The sequence below is a fragment of the Ursus arctos genome, unplaced genomic scaffold (genome assembly GCF_023065955.2).
Source record: "Ursus arctos isolate Adak ecotype North America unplaced genomic scaffold, UrsArc2.0 scaffold_34, whole genome shotgun sequence".
Classification (NCBI taxonomy): domain Eukaryota; kingdom Metazoa; phylum Chordata; class Mammalia; order Carnivora; family Ursidae; genus Ursus; species Ursus arctos.
The window spans coordinates 8,017,501-8,037,335 of NW_026623030.1; the positions used below are offsets into that span (position 1 = coordinate 8,017,501).

Here is a 19,835-nt window from a genome sequence, read left to right on the forward strand (position 1 = left end):
GGCAGGGTGCAGCAGGCACGTGCGCACATGTGTGTGTGGTGGCCGCCTAGGCAGGGTACAAAGGAACCAGTAATTGTGCTATCAAAGCAAAGCTCAAACACCACCACCACCAACAGCACCAATCAGAATGATTGTGAAGTTGATCTCCGGCTGTCACCTCCTGGAGCGCCCACCACGTCCCACTTACGTTATACAAGATGGCCCATCGAGGGGCGCCTGGGTGGCTCAGTCGTTAAGCGTCTGCCTTTGGCTCAGGGCGTGATCCCAGTGTTCTGGGATCGAGCCCCATATCGGGCTTCTCTGCTAGGAGCCTGCTTCTTCCTCTCCCACTCCCCCTGCTTGTGTTCCCTCTCTCGCTGGCTGTCTCTCTCTGTCAAATAAATAAATAAAATCTTTAAAAAAAAAAAAAAAAGATGGCCCATCGAGTTCTCCGGAGAGCCAAGGGACAGGAGAATCCTCATCTCCCTTTCCCAAGGGAGGTGGCAAAGAGGGGAGGAGACCCACCCAAAGTCACACAGCTAGAAAGTGCCAGAGGCAGGATTCAAACTCAGGGCTCCACCCTCCCTGGCTGCTATGGAGGAGGACCGGAGGCCAGGCAGAAGCCAAGGACCTTGGGAGGTGGGACGGGCTCGGGCTGTGCCAAGTGCAGACAGCGCAGCCCAGGGCGGCAGGGGTGGAGAGACGTGAGTGGGTCGGACCCCACAGAGGGGTGAGGGACTTGGGGAGGGAGGTCCCAGAGTGGGGACTCAGGACTTGCTACCCAACCCCACAGGGAGCTGGAAACAACGCAGGGAAGCTCAGAGCCCCACTGGGGATGTTGCGCCCGCGGGTTTGGCGTTCCTTCTAACCCACGCCTCCCGCGGATAAGCCACTGGCGCTGAAGCCCGGGGTGGGGAGATGGAAGGCGTTTCCCGCTGCCTTCTCCATCTCACCTTCTCAGAGGTTGCTCTCCCTTCTTCCTCCTTCTCTGGCCTTCTCTCACGCGGCCTCAGCCCTGCCACATGGCCGTGTGTGTATATCTTCACAGAGACTATCCCCAGAAGCCAGATGGGTTATCTGTAGTTTTGGACTCTTAGGCAAAACAATATATTTCCTGATGGCAAGACTAGGCTTTATTCGTGTCTGATGATGGCCGCCCAGCCCACGGCATGTAATAAATACTGAATAACACCTGCCTGTTGAATTCAATGGGCTCATTCACCTAATGAGGAAACCAGGGAACAGAGAGGGGGAGAGATTTGCCTGAGGTCACACCGCTGGTGAAAGGCAAAGCTGGGCCTTGAACCTGCATTCCTTGACTCCAAAACCATGCTCTTCTCTCTTCCTTCTGGAGCTTACAAGGCAGGTTCCCAGGAAGGCAGTGGGAGGCGGCTGACTCTAGATACTGAATCTAGAACCTTCTTCACTTCCCGTGTCTGGTGTCAGTTTCCCGTCTGTAAAATGAAAGGTTTCCGGTAGAGATTATAGGCTACAGGAGAAACCCCCTACCCCCCGTTTTTTTTTTTTCTAGGCTTGGTTCAGATTTCATGAGTTTCTCCATTAATTCTTTTTCCTGTTCCAGGATCCATCCCAGGGCACGACCCTGTGTTTGCTTATCCTGCCTGCCCAGTCTCCTCTGTCTGGGACAGTTTCCCAGTCCTGCCTTGCTTTTCATGACCTTGACAGTTTTGAGGAGTACTGGCCAGGTATCCTGGATAGTGTCCCCCCAATCTGGGTTTCTGTGATGCTTTTCTCATGATTGGACCAGATTGGTGGGTTTTTGGAGAGAGTACCCCAGAGGCTCCCTGAAGGGCTCGTCTCTCTCCATCACTCTGAGTTTTAGCAGTTTCTTTGTTTCGCAGCCATGCTCTGCTAGGGTGACCAACCATCCTGGCTTGTCCCTGATGGTCCTGGTTTTAGGGCTGAAAGTCCCATGTCCTGGGCAAAGCCTGGACAAACCAGGACAGTTGATCACTCTGTTCTCTTCATGGCCATGTCAGAAAACTAGAATCACCTGGGCATCTGTGCGTCCCCTCCCTCAATCCTCACACCCTCTCACATGTGCCCATTTTACAGATGGGGAAATCCTGTTGAGAGCTGGAAAGTGATGTGTCCGAGGCAACACAGCAGCTAAGTGGCAGGGCTGGGATTCATATCCGGGGCTCATGATTCTAATTGTAGAATCTAGGGGTTCTTTGGCCTGTCTGTTGGCTGTCCACATGGGTGGAAGACCCTTAGCCTTTTGACTTTGTAAAGATATCGGAGCACCTGGTCAGGGGCCAGGCCTCTTGGGTTCATGCAGCCCCTTTGCTCTTCCTGCCTCCCCCCAAATATTCCTAGTGCCGCAGCCTCCCTGTTCCCTCCCCCTATAGGTGATTATTTTTGAAAAGGAACCGTGATGGTTTTGTGCCTTCCTCTTCTTCCTTTTTTAAGTATTCATGAGGAACCGTCCTCTGCAGGGTTAAAATGTGTGTTCTTGAAAAATAGTGGTATTTCATGAAGGCGCCTCGAGCTGAATCAAAGAGCTTCATTCTTCTGAAAGTCCTTCTTCCCCATCTCTGCATCCGGCTCCTATCAAAGGGAATTCACAGCCTTGGCTTTCTGTTGCTGTTGTCATGGAAATCGTTATAAGGATGGGATCGCGTGGACCAGAGGTCAGGGTACAGTCGCTTTGACTCCCAGCACACGTGTCCCGGATGCCGGAGTCGGAGCTAATCAAATAAAGCGGTGATGACATTGGGCATCACTGTGTTTCCTCTCCCAGGGAAGGTATTTGTCCTTTACCTGAAGGCTCCAGGGACAGAGGCAGGGGAGAGCAGACAGGAGGGGGAAGGGAGAGGGAGCTAACTTTGCTGCCGACTGTGGCGTAAGTGCTGGGTCTGGCACTGAACAACTTTGTTCATACGTTCCTTCCTTCCTTCCTTCCTTCATGATTTATGAGGCACCTACTGTGTGCCAGGTGATATGCTCCATCTGGGTGTATAATGGTTAGTCAAACAGATACCCTCCCTCATGAAACTAGCATCTTTTTTTTAAAAAAAGATTTTATTTATTTGACAGAGAGAGAGAGAGCACAAGCAGGGGGAGCAGTAGGCAGAGGGAGAGGGAGAAGCAGGCTCCCCACTGAGCAAGGAGCTCAATGCGGGGCTCGATCCCAGGACCCCGGAATCATGACCTGAGCCGAAGGCAGATGCTTAACGGACGGAGCCACCCAGGTGCCCTGAAGCTTAGATCTGATGGCAAAGAAGACAAGCAGGCAATGATGCAAATAAGTAGAAACATCCCACACTTTAATATGGGTATTGAAGGAAATAAACGAGGTTCTGGAACAGGGACTTGCAAGGGGTCTCGTGTAGCTTGGGTGGTCAGCTAAACCACCCCGGGAGAGGGAGAAGCAAGTGGGGATTTTATGCCATGGGTCGTGTGGAGCCATTGGGAGGTTCGGAGCAGAGAGTGACGTAATCGGATTCACGGTTTAGAGGATCGCTCTTCCGTGCCGAGAATGGATGCGGAGGGGATGATGATGCCATTAGGCGGCCATGGACCCTTCGAGGCGGGACGAAATGGTCATCTGGGTTAAGTGGTGACGGAACTGGCTAGAGGGACAAACTTCGGGCTGGTTTGAAGGCCCTGGGACTTGTAGATGTTCTCGTGGCTGCAGGAAGTGCGGTATTTAGCTAATCCTCACCGTCACTGAAGGAGGTGCCTGTTTCTATTTTTAACTCATTTGAGTAATAAAGAAGCCTTCTCTGAGAGGTTGAGTAACTTACCCAAGGGCACACAGCGTTGTGTTCTGAAAGCTGTGGATGCCAACAGTTCTGTGCCCGTGCAACTTGGTTGGTATAATAGGGGGTCCTGTTAACATTTGGACCTACGTTAGCATAGCACCTACAATGTACCAGGCTTTTCCTTGGTGTCTTGGGATCCCCAAACTTGACTGTACATCAGATAACTTAAGCACCATTTAAAAATCACAGATTCCAGTTCCCACCCCCAGATAGTCTTTTCCCTGTTTTTCTTAAGTCTGGGTTGGCACCTAGTATCTACCTTTTTAAGCCATCCTATCGGAGAATTTGGATGCTGGTCTTAGGACCAGCATTTGGCAATGGTGGGCCCCATTTATCTCTCGAAACTCCCTTTCAAGTCCATTGGCAACATGTCCATTTTGCAGACGGAAAAACTGTGAGTTTATTTTAGTGTGATAGTTCTTTGTTCTGCTTTTTTAAAATGAATTAAGTTTGAGTCCAGAGGACTGAATCTGGCCCCTGGGAATCTTGTGACCTTTGGTGTGCAATGTGACCTCCCAGAGACTTTTTCTCGAAGTGGAGTGTTTGCATTTGCCTGATGGCCCAGCACTTGTGGGGGGCTGATGAGGTCAGGCCAGGGAGGGGCTTCAGAAACAGGAAACACTCCCAGCAGCCCTTACAGCTCGCTAACCGTGGCGCCGGAGAACCCAGAGGAAGGTTTCCTCTCTCAGGGCACGGATGAGGGAATTGTTGGAATGCAGCTGTTAAAGAACTTCTTGCATTCAGCAGATACTGATACGGTCCCCACTCTGGGACAGATTGGAGGCCAGGCTGCTGTGGGAATAAGGAGGGGACCATACGGCCCCTTCCCTCGAGGGGCTCCCAGTCTGCGAGGAACAGACTCTTGCCAAGCAGACTGATAAGCTCCTTACTGGGGGAAGGAGGGACAGTTAGCTAAAGAGGATGCCCTTAACGTAGCTGGGGGAGAGGGGCTGGCGGCTTCAGCTGTCTCTTTAAAGGTGGAAATGAATTGCTGGTTAGGGGGAGGACGCCACAGAGCATAAAGGGATAGAGGCACGTGGAGACAGGGAGCGTGTGCCTCCTGACGTGGTGTTGCTGGAGTACCAGGTGTGCGGGGGTAAGAGCAGAGAGGGTGATGTTGGTAGCTGAGACCGGAGGTGGCTCAGGAATGGTTTGGCTATGGGGAGCCATAGAGAGTTACGGAGCAGAGATGGGTGTCATCGGAAGTGCTTGTAAAACATGGGAGGATGCCAAGTCCCAGCTGAAGCCCTGATGGACCCCGTGTTGGGCTCAATCAGTAGCGCGGGAGAGTTCCCTTAGACAGAGTATCTTCCAGAATATCTGGATGCTGCCCTTTAGGGACATCCTCTCTGCCCATTGTCCCACCATCTAGAACCTCAAGAGAATTATTTGGCTCATTCCACCCAGTTTCCCTCTGTTGGGAGCCTTGGCTGTATCTCAGATAACAGTTGCAGTTTAAGACCCTTGTCGTAACGCGTGGAAGGCTCCTAGAGGCAAGGTAGACCCTCTGGGGTTCAAATCCTACCTCTGCGACCTAATTAGCTGTGTGATTTTGAGCAAATCACCCTGCCCTTGGGCCCCCTTTGCCTCACCGAAAAAGGGGAATGATCTTCCCAGTTATGGGGCCAGTAGAAAGCACACTGGGCCACGGATTTGAAAGAATTCTCTAAATGAGAAATCCTAAGACAATGACTTTTAAAATGGAGAGCTCCCCATGGGCCCCCATGTCCCCATCACAGGTGTTGGCTGCTGGAAGACGGGTTCCTGGGCACACAATTTTACAAGGCCTCGCAGAACGGGTAGGCAAGGCAACGTGTGGGGTTGTTCTGATGACACCTGTTCCTTAGGAGCCAATTACTAATTAATTCCCCTGGAACGTTTCCACTGGAAACAAACTAATCTGGAGACAGAAGCAATCCCAACAACGAAGATCTATAATTGAGATAATCGGCATGCATAAATAACATCTGTGAGGAGCAGATGCTGGCACCTGACTCCAATGGGAAAGCGGAAGAGGACGTTTTCGCCAGGGCAGCGGTTGCTTTTTTTTTTTTTTCCCCACCCTTCATTTGATGCATGCTTTTGACCTTTGTCTCTTCCCCCAAAGAAATATGGTATTTGCTTTTTGTTAAACGGAGGTTCTCCCCGCCGCCCAGCCCTTGTGTTTACTTACTTCAAGCTGGGCGTGTGTTCATACCTTCTGGCTGAGCACAGAGCTGCCACCGACTCTTCGTCATTGTTCCCCTCAACAGCTCTTCGGTCCGTCCGCTCCCTTCTCCCCCCTCCTCCGCCACCACCCCGAGCTCTCATTTGGGGTTCTGTCCTGTCTGCTGGCCCCTGGTCTTGTGCAAGTCATCTCACTTCCATCTGATCATTGGAGAGAGAATTTGGGGGGCGGGGGCAGAGAGAGAGAGAGAGAGAGAATCCCAAGCAGGTTCCACACCCAGCGCGGATCCCACAACCCCTGAGATCATGACCTGAGCCAAAATCAAGAGTCAGATGCCCAACTGACTGAGCTACGCAGGTGCCCCTGGAGAGAGAATTTTTTAAAATTTATGTACAATCTTGGCTCTTTGTGCTCAGGATTTATCAGTGGCATCCCATTGCCCTCAGAATACGGTGCGGGTTCCCCAATGCGACCCTTACAGAGGCAGAATCTGGCTCCCGTGCCCCTGACACTTCTGACCAGCCGCTAAGGGACAGCTTGGGGTCCCTCACACCTGTCCCCACCTTCCCACCTTTGCCCAGGTTGTGGCCTCTCGCTTCTCCCCTCTGAAACCTCTTGGCCTGCGGAAGATCTAGTTCTCTTCTGAGCCTGGGTTTGGGCATCATCTCTGGAAGCCATCTCTGACCCCCACGGGCTGGGTGAGGGCCCACCTCCCTTCTCTCCCCGTCTCCTGGGTTTTGGTCTAGAATAGTACACATCAGTCTCTCACAGTCACTGCCTTTGCTTGCCTGGGTCCCCCATTTACCTTCCAGCTCCTTCAAAGGTGAGGACCGGACTAAGTGCAAGTACCGAGAGACTTGTCCAAAGTCACGAAGGTGTTAAGAGATGAAGGCGGGAGTTGAACCCAGAGACTTCAACAGCTGGGATTTTAGCATGCGCTACCCCGGACCATGAATGTATCTCCTGTTGGCCCTCTGCCCCCTCTGGGCCCTCGCGTCCCTTTGGAAAGCCCCGCATGCTCCCGTAGGCCCTTCCACCGGGCGATGCTCCCGTAGGCTCAGCTTCAGCGTTCCTTCCGGTGGGCCCACTGGGCCTGGTGTGTCTTGTACACGATGAACTCCCAGCCGGGGTTAGACAACAGCCCGAGCTCCCGCTGCTAGCGCGCAGAAGACTGATAACCCTTGACTCCTCCCCAGTGCCTTTAGTCGGGACATTTGTCACCACGTGTCACCCATGCTTCCATGAGACATTGAAAATAATGAATCCGCTCTGGGAAGATGACTCTGATGGGAGTCTTTTGTGTGAGTGAGCACCTTTGGAATGCTTCTCCCCAGCCAGGAACCGCAGGACAGGTGGCCTGGGGATTTTATATGAAGAGACTATTTTTTTTTCCTTTTTAAAGATGATGTTGGAGTGAATTGATTCAATATTAACATAACCTCCTGCCGGAGGAGATAAAAACCGAATTGTAATTGGGTGAGGACATGGTTATTGCGAGCCTGTTCACCCCACCAATATTGACACTTGCAATGCTGTTTTAAATGCAGTGAGGGCCGACTGGTTTCACGTAGGCGGGGAGTGACGTCTATACGTCTCCCCAAAAGGACCTGTTACCATTGAGCGCTGTGGAGGGCCAGGCCCTAGAGCAGCCAGCCATCCCCCCGGGTAATCACAGCCTTCTTAACGATGATGATATCGATGGCAAAGAACCATTGTTTACGCTGTACCAGGCATGGGGCCAAGTGCTTACATGCCACGACTTCATTTGAGCCCCTCAACCCACTTGAATGTAGTGAACACCATGTGAGCACGGCCTTTTCTATTTGGGGCCAGAGTGTAGGAGTGGGTCTGCGGACGGCAGGTGCTTTGCGGGTGGGTAGGGACTCACAGGATGGGCCCTGGGTCTCCCTGGGAAGCACGTAGTGTTATGCTCCTTTTATGCAGGAGGAAGCTCAGCATATAGGAGACTTGCCCAGAGTCACAGGGTTGGGAAGGAACTGGCTTGTGTGTTATGTGTGTGTGTTTTAAATAACGTATCTTGAAAGAATTTCAAACTTAGAGTGGCAAGAATAGTTCAGAGGATCCGTGTTTAGCCTTCGTTTAGATTCACCAATCTGCAACATTTTACCACATTTGCTTTATCATCCTCTCTCCAAATTACCTTTCCCTGAATTATCGGGAAAAGAGTTACGAACATGATGCCCTTTTGCTCTCATCAGAATGGGAAATTTCACACTGATCCCATGTATTCGAATTCGGGGGTCAATGAACTATGGCCCACAGGCCGGATCCAGCCCAAATCCAACGGCCTGTTTCTTGTTGTCTGCTTTTGGGGTTTTTATTGTTTTGTTTGTTGTTGTTGTTGTGTGTGTGTGTGTGTGTGTGTGTGTGTGTTTTGTCACAGCCTGAGAGCTAAGAATGGTTCTCATGTTTTTAAATGGCTACATTTCAAAGTGGTTACATAAGGATAGCATCTCTCTATCTATCCTTCATTTTTTTTCTTCTTGGCCCGCAAAGCCAAACATATTTACTCTCTGGTCCTTGAAGAAAAAGTTTGCCAACCCCCCGATCTTACCTGCTGACAATGCAGATGTTGCCTCTGGCCCCATTAATGTTCCTCGTAGTGATTTTTCTCCACGTTCAGGATCCAACCTGGGAGGCAAAAGCACTTGCCTTCAGTTTGCTGTAGACCCTCCGTCTCTCTTTCTCTGTACTTTCGGATGCTGACATTTGGGGCAGGTTCAGGGCAATTGTGTTTGCTCTTCCATTTGGGGGAACTGGAATTCGAGCCTCCGTCTTTGGAATTCCAGAACCTTTGGATGTTATGCAGGTCTGAGAGTGGTTCCCGGGACACAGGACTTCTGATTTTAAAAGCAGAGAAGTCCCAGGCAAACAGGGGGGAGCTGCCCATCATAGGACCAGTGTCACCAGCACCGACTAATTGTGAGGAAGATCAAGGAAGGTGCTGGGAGGTTTAGGGGAGGAGGTGATGAACCAGATGCCAGCTTGAGTGTCTTTTCTCGATTATCCGCTCCTGTGGCTCCTCAGATGAATTTGTACTGTTCCCGTGTTCTGGCCTGGGTCTTGCTATTTTTTTTTCCTCCATTGATACATACAAGACTGACTAATATTATCCATCGTAGGTAGTAGTTAGGTCATCGTCCTTGCTATTCCTGAGACTATATCACGATTGAGCCATTTTGCTCAATGGACACGTAGGTTGCACCTAGATTTTGGTGATTAAGGATACAGCTACTATGCACACTTTTTTCCCGTGTTATTTTATTTGAGAGGGAAGTGCATGTGTGTGCATCTCTGTAGGCTGTAGACCTAGAAGTGTTGTATCTCTGAATCGTGGTACACGTGTTTCTTTTTTTTAATTATTATTAACATCTAATGTATTATTTGATTCAGGGGTACAGATCTGTGATGCATCAGTCTTACACAATACACCATGCTCACCACAACACATACCCTCCCCAGTGTCCACCATCCAGCCACCCCATCGCTTCCACCCCTCTCTCCCTCCATCAGCCCTCAGTTTGTTTCCTGAGACTAAGAGTCTCTTATGGTTTGTCTCCCTCTCTGGTTTCGTCTTGTTTCATTTTTTCCTCTCTTCCCCCATGATCCTCTGCCTTGTTTCTCAAATTCCACGGATCGGTGAGATCATATGATAATTGTCTTTCTCTGATTGACTGATTTCGCTTAGTATAATACCCTCTAGTTCCATCCACGTCCTTGCAAACGGCGAGATTTCATTTTTGATGGCTGCGTAATATTCCATTGTTTATATAGACCACATCTTCTTGATCCACTCATCTGTCGATGGACATCTGGGCTCTTCCCATAGTTTGGCTGTGGTGGACCTTGCTGCTGTAACCATTGGGCGGTTCTTGAACTGTGGTGGAGGTAGCCGCGTGGTTCTGCCAAGTGTCTGTAGACGCCTTTACTCCAGCCAGTGGAACACGCGTCCTACCGGAGTCCCGTTCTGGTCAGCCCCTGGGCTTGTTTGTTATTCACATGTTAGCCGTTCTGCAGGAGGAGGTGTCCTGGGGTTCCATCTTGATCGCCCTGTAGTAGTGGAGAGGTGGATTGCCTTTCCAAGGTAGACTGGCCATTTGGAGAGCTACTTCTGCCCGATGAAGCCGTACGTTCCTCTTCCAAACTGTTGGCTATTTTTCCTAGTGATTTGTAGGCTCTTCTGGGTGTAAGCTCTTTGCTAGTTCTGTATCTTGCAAAGACTTTCTCCCACTTTGGGGACAAACTTTCGGGTATACTGCTGCCTTCTCTTAGCTGTATCATTTTGTGAGCAGAAGCTCTTAAGAGTAAGGTAAGCCACTTGGTCAGTCTCAGATATCTTGGAATCCAAATTTAAAAGCGCTTGGTCATAGGGGCGCCCGAGTGGCTCAGATGGTTAAGCGTCTGCCTTCGGCTCAGGTCACGAACCCGGGGTCCTGAGATCAAGCCCCATGTCAGGCTCCCAGGTCAGCTGGGAGTCTGCCTCTCCCTCTGCCTCTCCCCGTGCTTGTGCTCTCTCTCTCTCTCTGTCTCTCTCTCAAATGAATAAATAAAAAAATCTTTAAATAAATAAATTAATTTAATTAAACCATTTGGTCATAGAGACATCTGGGTGGTCCAGTCGGTTAAGCGTCTGCCTTCAGCTCAGTTGATCCCAGGGTCCTGGGATCGAGTCCCGCATTGGGCTCTTTGCTTAGTGGGGAGTCTGCTTCTCCCTCTCCCTCTGCCTACGGCTCCCCCTGCTTGTGCTCTCTCTCTTTGTCAAACAAATAAATAAAATCTTTTTAAATTTTTAAAAATAAATTTAAAAAATAATAAAATAAAATCACTTGGTCAGGCAGAGTGTTCTGGTTAGCTGCGTGTTCTGGTTAAGTGAGTGTGGTGGGGCAGGGTGGCAGGAAGCTCACCCCCCTACCGGGAGCTCAAGCCTGGACTCGAGATCCAGCCCCTAGAGGTTTGCTGAATGAGTCTGTGGTCACTCTCCCTAGCTGGGTCGTTTCCTCCTGCAGGGGAGGCTCCTGCCCACGTGGCCGGCCCCTTGTCCTTCCCGTGGAGCTGGCTGTCTGGACAGTGACCAGTGTCTGGGTCAGAGACCTGCCCTCGGGGAAAGCCGGGGATGGCCAGACAGGGGCTGGCTTCCCAAGGGGGTGTTCGGGGCTGGATCCGGCAGCATGGGCAGTGAGCAGCTCGGGCTGCAGACGCAGGCAGCCCCGCCGACCAAGACAGGTTCGTGATGCGCTGAGCTGACCTCCTCCCCTGGTCCTCTCAGTGCATGTGCGTGGAGCCCCTACCATGCGGGGACCCAGAGGGGAGCAAGCCCCAGGTGGCCTCTGGGAGCTCACTGTCTAGTGAGAAGACAGACAGGGAGGCACTCAAATGCTGCACTCTTTAGGGGAGCCATGGAGTGCTGGAGCAACGGGGTGTTGGAAATAGGATAAAAATGAGGGCATGATAGGATGGGAGCAGGGAGGGTGTTTTATGTGTATTTTATCCTGCTTTTCCAAGGTTTGTTTTCATTCGTTTGTTTTTCTTCTCTCTTTGGAGAACATCGGTATGCTCCAAATTCATGGCCACCAGAGGTGAGGTCAGGAAAGAGATTGTTGTTCATATCATAATAAAAAAAATAAATAGAAAAAAAAGGAAGGAAATTCTTGAAGTCCGTTCAGTCACGTAGTAACAGAGCAGTCCTGAGACCCTATAACACAAAATTAGGAAGGACTCTTTTTTTCAATTTCATTTTTATTCAAGTAGAGTTGACATGCAATTATGTTAGTATATACATTAATATCATGTTAGTTGCAGGTGTACAACCTAGCGCTTCGACAGTTATGGGCATCGCGAAATGCTCACTACAGTAAGTGTAGTTACCCTCTGTCTCCGAGGAGGGACTCTTAAACCCTCAAAGAAATAAACAAGGAAAAGGCTGTCTGGTTTACTCAGCAGGTGGGAAACCCATGCCACAGGGCTTACGGGAAAATGCTGTGGATTTAAAATTCAGTTCAGGTCCTGGCCCCATTCACCACTTAGAAGCTGTGTGATCTTGACAAGCTCACTAACCTCTCTGAGCCTCAATTTTTCATCTCTAAAACGGTGATGAAAGTACCCACTTCACAGAATCGTGACGTGTTGCAAATAACTTATTCAGTCGTACGCATTCGGAGAGTAGCTACGATTATTCTGCTACGGATAATGATTATTTTGACTCTGAAGAAGATGGAAACAGTAAATACTCAGAAAGCACTTCGATGCATCTATAAATCCGCTAGCACAATGTAAGGAAAACGATGGAATGGTTAATAGATGCTCAAATGGTTCGATCAAGGCCACAGAGAGTAACCACCAGATGGTCTAAGGAAATCTCCCCTTGGGGCCCCCCGTCATCAGAATTCTGAGCCGGAGAGACCATGGGTGGAACTGGCCTGACATTTTTAATATGTGTGCATTTAATAAATTTGTTTGATATCAGGGCCCTCTATAGTTTGAGATGCTGGTAATCCCCTTCAGGGAAGGCCTTCCTACTGAAGGTTAATTCTTCCGAGTGCCCTGACGGATGTTGAGGCCTGGAAAGTGTTGAGATTAGCCCGCCGGTGACACCATTTCTTAGAACGCTTCCCCATGGCATGTGATGCGGGATCCTTAAACTCTCCGCGTCGTTCAGCCAGACCCAGAAATCAGGGTTCTAATTGCTCCGTTGAAATACCAGCATTTTCCCTCTCGGCTGCCTCATTCCATATGTCTAGCCCACTCATGTAGTAGCTTAATAAGCCCAAAGCAAACATTTTCACCAGGTATTTTAAGCAGGCAGATGGCTTTGCATAGAAAAGTAATGCTATTCATCGGGCTGTAGTTGACGTCTATGTGATGGGAATCTCAATTGCCCTCCCGGGGAATGAAAGGAGGGGGATGTTGCAGAGAGAATGCCTCGGGATGAACTCAGCGGGAGGGAAAGGCTTGTGTGCAGAGTGGGCTGTGTGGGGACCCAGGAAAACACAGGCTCGGAGTCCCATTGACTTGAGTCTAACCCCCGGCAAGTCCCCTCTCCTGCCCGGCATATGGTTCCCTCTTTTGTAACACAACGTGGGCTGATCCCTGCCGTGCAGGGCTGCTGTGGGCCACAGTGATAATGAACAGTGAGTGGCCCCCACGGTGCCTCATAGAGTCGGTGTGGGAGAACTCTCATTCCCTCCTCTTTTTGCCATTGAACAATCAGGAAGGGGCGATGTTTATCTCCCTATGGGGAGGGATCCATACACAGAATAGATAAAGAGTGAATGATTGTGATTCTACCACAGGGTTTTGGATGGAGCTACGTTGATCCAACATCCTTGGCAGGACAGGATCAACAAACACTATCAGCCGTGGTTTCGAGTGTTTACTCTGTGGCTGACACTGTGCTCGTACTATCTCCTCTGACTCGTTCACTCATTCTGTGTCTGGCTTCCGGCCATCCAGCTCCAGTTGGCTCAAGCGGGGAAAGGGAAGTCATTGGCCAAAATATCTGAAAAGTTCTGAGGTGAAAACGGCCTTCAGGCTTGGCTGGATCTAGGTGTTCCAACCATGTCATTGAGACTGTGTTTCCTGCCTTAGCACCTTCTATGTCACCTTCTATTCTAGGCCATCTTTTCTTTCTTGCTAGAAAGAGGGCCCCCAGACACTCCAAGCTTACATCCTGCATCACAGAGAATGAACTTTGTTTCTGTAGTCCCAGTAAACTCCTGGCGTCAGCCATGCTGTTACCCCACAACGAAGCCCTCTGGCCAACAGGAAGTAGTGCTCTGATTGGCTAGGTGGAGTCACATGCCCTTCTCGAAACTTGATAGTTGTGTGTGGGGGGTCAGCTCTGTCAGAAGCACATGGACATTTGGGGGGGGTGGATATATATACATATATTTTTTTTCAGGGAGGATGGGGTGCCACTATCAAAAAGGGAGAGTAGATACTATGCAGACACATCACAAAATTTCCCCTCTCAAGCATCTGCCGTGGGCACTACTGTTCTGGAAGGAATGCAGCATAACGGCTCAGAGCGGGATTCATATTGCACGTCTGCTGCCTAGTGTTTGTAAGACCCTCAGTAAGTCACTTGACCTCTCTATCCGCAGCACCATGCCAGCTCTGGAAATAGATGGAAATCACCAGGGACTTTATCCCCCTAACCCTCTCCACCCTGTGTCTTGGAGGTCTGACAAGGACCCCGGGAAGGCTCATCCATGCAGATGGACAGTGACTCAGAGCCAAAAGATGTGAGGCATCTCCTGCCCCCCGCCCCGGGATCCTCATGGCCACACTGGCTATGAGGACTGGAGAGCGGACCCCGATAACCTTTCCCGAGGGGGAGTCGCGGCTGCCCTGTTCCCTTCCACTCTCTGACTGCGCCTCCTGGAGCGCCTCCTGGGAAGGGAGAGCATTTGCGAAGAGGCAGTGGGCAGGGTCGCTCCCCCGACAGGGTCTGATCTCAGCCCCAGCAAGACTTGCCACCCGACTTCATAAAAGTGTCACTCAAACAGCCCCCATATGGAAATAACGTGCGGTGAGCTATTCTTACGGCGGGGCGTCCATAATGGAAAATCAGCCCGAGATGGCCCTGTATTTCTTCCTGCTCCCTAAAGTGTAATAAATTGAAATTTTTAAAGCTCGGCATTTAGATGGCTTGTCAGCAGCAGCCCGGAGCCTGCCCAGTGGAGACCTGGGGCTGCAGCGGGAGGGAGAGTTGGGGGTTCTGGCCTGGCCCATCCAGATCCTACTGGCTGGCACGGCTTCGGGGTTCGCACCCTCCCCTTCCCGCCCCAGTCTGCCAGGAAGCCTGAAACTCCTCCTTGAGATGGTGGGAGCCCAGGCCCTGCCTCATCCCGGCGATGGGAGTCTGATGGCTCATTCTCCTGGCCTCTACGATAGGGTTACCCCCCCCCCCAACTTCTTAGGCCGTTAAGGAAAGAGACAGACAAAAGTGACAACCGCCATTACTTTACTAGGGTTTTCTCCATGCCAGGCACGGTGCTGAGCACCCCCTGATTCCACTCACTCACTACCCGGGACCACACAGATCCTATGGTGTGACTCTCCCCCATTTTACAGGTGAGGACACTGAGGCGTGAGGTTAAGAGACCCGCTGAGAGAGGCCTGTCCTCCAGGTCTGGCTCCATGCGCAGGCTCTGACCCCCCCACACGGTAGGATCTGGCACTCAGCAAAGGTCAGTTAAGTGCTGGTTTCCTCCCTCATCCCTAGGGGATGAACTTGTGTATAGGGGATGATGCTCGTTTCCTTGGCATCACCCCACTGATTCATTGATTCAACCTCCGAGTTCTGTCCATTGTCTCCCATTGCTCCCCCTCACGTTCAGCAGCCTCCAGCCTGGTCCTGGACCTCACGACACTACCAGGATGGCTCCCGTGATAGCACCAAGCCACTGAGCTGATCATTCGCTCTGCAACTCAGCTTCCCGCTTATTGTAATCCATCCTCCCTGTGTGGTCCAGACCTTCCAGAGAGTGGCTTTCCTTGAGGGGCAGTGGTGCCCAGCAGCAAAGAGCTTGGACTCTGGGGTTGGACCAGCCAGACTTCTCCGCTGACCAGCTGCGTGACTGTGGGCAAGTCCTTTCCCCTCTGCGAGCCCTGGTGTCCTCCTCTATCAGGTGGTCCTAAAGGTGGGGCCCTGCTCCCAAGAGGTCTTGTGGGGCTTTTAGGAAACAAGATGGAGAGAGCACAGTGTCCTGGAAATGGTCCCCAAACGACAGTAGCAGGTGCAACTGTTAATGCCAAGACCCATCAGGGCCGAGATAATCCTATCCCTCACCCAGAAGGAGCTACGAATAACACCGACAGCCATGTCCCTCTCTGCCCGGGGATGAATTGCCTGGCTCTCTGCTTGCTCCAGGGAGATTGGGGAAAGGAAAGAGCATTTCTTAATTATGCATCACGTACCACCTGTAAAATGGAGATACAAATAGTGCCTTCTCGCTCCGGGGAGGCTCTGAGGACCAGGGCATCATGCTGCCAAAACCCTCAGCCCAAGAAGGAGCTCAGCAGATGGGAAGTGCTGTCCTCGTTATTTGTCGTTGCACTTTTCAGTTACTGACAGTGGCTCTCGCTTGCCTCTTGGCCCTGGGCCCGGCAGCTTGGCCTGGCAGCAGGGCCCTGTGCCATGCCTCCTTTCCACTGTTAGTTACCTGACCTCATCTCCCACAACGGCCCACCTGCTCCTGCCCACCCAGATCTTTTCTTCTTGGCACACCCCACGGGGTGTCCTCACTGGCTGCCCTATTTCCAGTCTTGTCCACTAGAGCCCATCCTGCCTGCAGCAGCCAGGGTAGATCATGCTACCCGCCCCCTCCATCAGCAGTTGCCCTACAGACTGAAAATGAACCTGCACTTGGCGTTCGGCTCACTAGCCTCACTAATGTGCCCCCCCCACCCCAGCCACTCTTTCAGCATCCACCCCCCTCCCCCTCCCTGTACAGCTGTCCAGCCACACCGGTTATCTTTCTGTCCCTCAGCATCATTTTCACTTTTGTTTTTGTTCCTGCCTCAGGACCTTTGCACCAGCTGCTGCCTCCACTCAGGGCACTGTTTCCTCCTCCTCAATCTATACGCGGCTGTCTCCTTGCATCTTTCAAGTCTTAGCTTAAGTGCCTCTCTTTAGTGAGGCCTCTGCCTGCAGGGAGCCCTCCTTGCCACCTCCCCGCCTTGCCAACAGCCCTGGAGTCGCCTGCGGGAAGATAAGCCTGTGTCTGACTTCTCATTCGCCCTGTCCATGAGGCTCCCCTTGCTCCGCATTGCTCTCCATGTGTCCCAGCCCCTGCACCGAGGGAAGTGGGCCCCCCTGTGCTGAGCCCACTGCGGGAATACGTTGTTCCTGGAGGCTTGGAAAACAGGGGTGGGGGTGGGGGGTGGATTGTGGCTGCTGGCAGTGAGTTGGGGCTGGAACTGGAGGTTAGTGAGAGAAAACTGTGGGAGAAGGTTAGGGCCTCCATTTCCCCCGTGTGTAAAATGGGGATTTTAGCAGTAGGCACCTCACAGCTCAAAGATGAGGATTACGAGTCAAGATGAAAGCAGAACCTTCCCCGTGGTACTTGACAGGAGATATTGGTGACCCCCATTTTCCCCGCCTTCCGTTGTTATTATTATGATTCTAACATCTGGGCTGAGCTCTTGATATTCTGCGGAAGACATTCTCTGCTCAGTTTGGAAGGAGAGGACAATGATCCCAAGGTGGGCTCTACCCCCAGACCCCCCCCACCTTGGCCAGTTGTCCTGGGCTGGGGTCCACTGTGGTTCAATTGTTTTCCTTTTATAGATCAATGGGGCCCCCTCACTTACTCGGTGGCCTCAGGGACCAGAGACTGTATGTGTGTCATTTCACGGGGACTCTACCTTGCTTTTATTTTATTTTACTTTTTTCTGTCTGGGAGCACCAACCTTATTATTATTAACTGTTTTGGTGGGGCAGTGGCCTGGCAGTGAGAAAGTCTGCTGGTCTGGACAATACAAGCGGCTGCCTTCACTCCTTGAGCTGTGTGACTTCAGGCATGGCACTGTCCCTCTCTGAGCCCCGAGCATTTTCCTTAGGCGATTTCTGAGGCTGTTTTCTACTCAGAGATTCTTGGGTTTGGAAATCAAGGGGAAATTGCCAATTGCCAAATAGATTCAGGGTTTGTACCCGGATGTGGTTTTCTCCGGTAGGGAATGTCTGGCTTCCGGGGCCGTGTAAGTACTTGACCTATCTGAGGCTCCAGTTTGCTAAGATAGGAGGCCTGCTGTGTGCAGGTGGGTGAATGGATGAGAAAGAAAAGAGTGAGCAAGAGAAACTTAGTTGAGGTCGGTGACTCTTAATCTTCAAGAAAATGCTCACATGGCAAATAGTTTACATACCATTTAAAGGGGGTTTACAACTCTGAAACCTGGGTAAGAGATGTCTACTTGAGGGTGTCTGGGTGGCTCAGTCTGAATTTGGCTCAGGTCATGATCTCAGGGTCCTGGGGTTGAGCCCGGTGTTGGGCTCCCCACTCCCCACTCAGATGGGAGTCTGCTTGTCCCTCTCTCTTTCCCTCTGCCCCTCCCCCAGCTCATGGTATCTCTCTCTCTCTCTCAAATAAATAAAATATTTTTTTAAAAATAAGAGAAACATCTATTTGGCAAGTTCCCATTGACTTTCGAGCACCTCTTCCAGGAAGCCTTCCCTGACCTCATCCTGTGTTCCCAGTGTCTCCACGCCTTCCTTCCCATGCTATCACTGTCTGTATCCCCCTCTCCCACAGGGGGCCAGGAGCCAAGCTGACTGTTCCCTGCATGCACTAAGTGGGTGAGAGCAAATATTTTCCGAGCAGAGCTGGGGACTAGCTCCCGGCACCGGAGCAGACAAGCCTTATTTCATGGGACAATACCTGTTCAATTTTGAGTAGCTCAGAACACGGCCGCCTCAGATGCAAACGCAGTCGCTTCCCCTCGTTGTGGGTTGATGAATAGTTGCGAAGACATGGGGATCATCTGTAAATTATTCTGCCACCCAGGAGGGGCTGGACGGGAGGGGAAGGGCTGGGCCGGAGGGGAAGGGCTGGGCCGGAGGGGAAGGGCATTCAAGGAGACGGCCTCACGGGCCTCACGAGGCTCTTCTCTTCTCATCCTCCTGCCTGTCACAGCTGGAGCAGAGTGAAGCCAAGTGTGAGGACGCTTTGAAGACGCAGAAGGCATTGACCGCGGACCTGGAGAACATGCACAGCGAGCTGGAGAACATGACCAGGAGCAAGAGCCTGGTACCTGTCCCTTCCTGGAACTGTGGGGCCCCGGGCCAGCGCAGGGCTCGGGGGACTAGCGCAGGCCCACTGTGTGCTCAGCGTTGTAAGAGGGACCAAGGGTACTTACTGGGAACTTCCTGGGTCAACACTCTGAGAGCACAGACGTCCTCCTATGAGCTGAGCATTAGAAAGGTATAAGGGCATATATGACGGTCAACTATGTCCTCACCTCTGCAAAGGCAGGCGAGGAAACGTATTGTAGACCTAATGTGTGCTCAGGACTGTGGGGATGTGTTCAGTAGGAGCCTATTGTTTGCTCAGCACCCTACACGGGAACGAAAACGTCTAGAGTGTGCCCACAGTGTGCTCACCACTGTAAGTGGTTCCCGGGCACCTGTTATGGTCCTACTGTGTGCTCGCTGCCATTATAGGGGACTTGATCATTATCATTGGGCTAGTGTGGGTTCATTCTTATACGTGGAGACAAGAGTGTCTCTCAGGGGCCCACTTAGGCTCACTCCTATAAGGGAGTGTGGAACCTACTATTAGGAACCTCTATTAGGAACCTACTATGTGCTCGCCACTGAATGGGGGGAAATGAACATATATTATGAATCTAATATACTGGTGAAAATTGGGTGTGCGTTTCTAAGTCACTTGTCTGTGCATACAAGGTGGGCTTAAATTTTTTACTCTACATGTGAAATCCTAAAATTTAGGTATAGGCACAGATTGATAGGCAGAAGCTTGTCTCAAGATCCTTATTGGACCTTTTGTTCCGGATTTTGTTGGACCAGATTAAGAGGAACTTGCCCACACACACACACACACACACACACACACACCATGCAATGACACACCCATGACCCTCCTTTCAGGTACATGGTCACTCATCTGACACACCCACAGGCGACCCCCCCACTTTGCTCTTGGCAAGGCCCCTGCTGTCCCCTCCCCCCCACCCCGGCTCTGCCCCCACCCTTGTCCTGCCCCGCCCCCAGGTGGATGAGCAACTGTACCGGCTACAGTTCGAGAGAGCAGATCTGCTGAAACGCATCGATGAGGACCAGGATGACCTGAACGACCTCATGCAGAAGCACAAGGACCTCATTGCTCAGGTAGTGATGGAGAGCGGAAGAAGGCTTGGTGGCC

At 51.4% G+C, this 19,835-nt stretch overlaps 1 protein-coding gene across 2 annotated transcripts in view; it reads left to right on the plus strand.

The window, feature by feature from the left end:
- Positions 1–19,835, plus strand: part of MYO18B (myosin XVIIIB) — a 248,424-nt gene that overhangs the window by 154,350 nt on the left and 74,239 nt on the right. For both annotated transcript variants that reach the window (XM_057305965.1, XM_048221462.2), the window contains 2 exons: positions 18,588–18,701; positions 19,685–19,801. In XM_057305965.1, the coding sequence (XP_057161948.1) occupies positions 18,588–18,701; positions 19,685–19,801 (231 nt within the window). The remainder of the gene's footprint in view (positions 1–18,587; positions 18,702–19,684; positions 19,802–19,835) is intronic.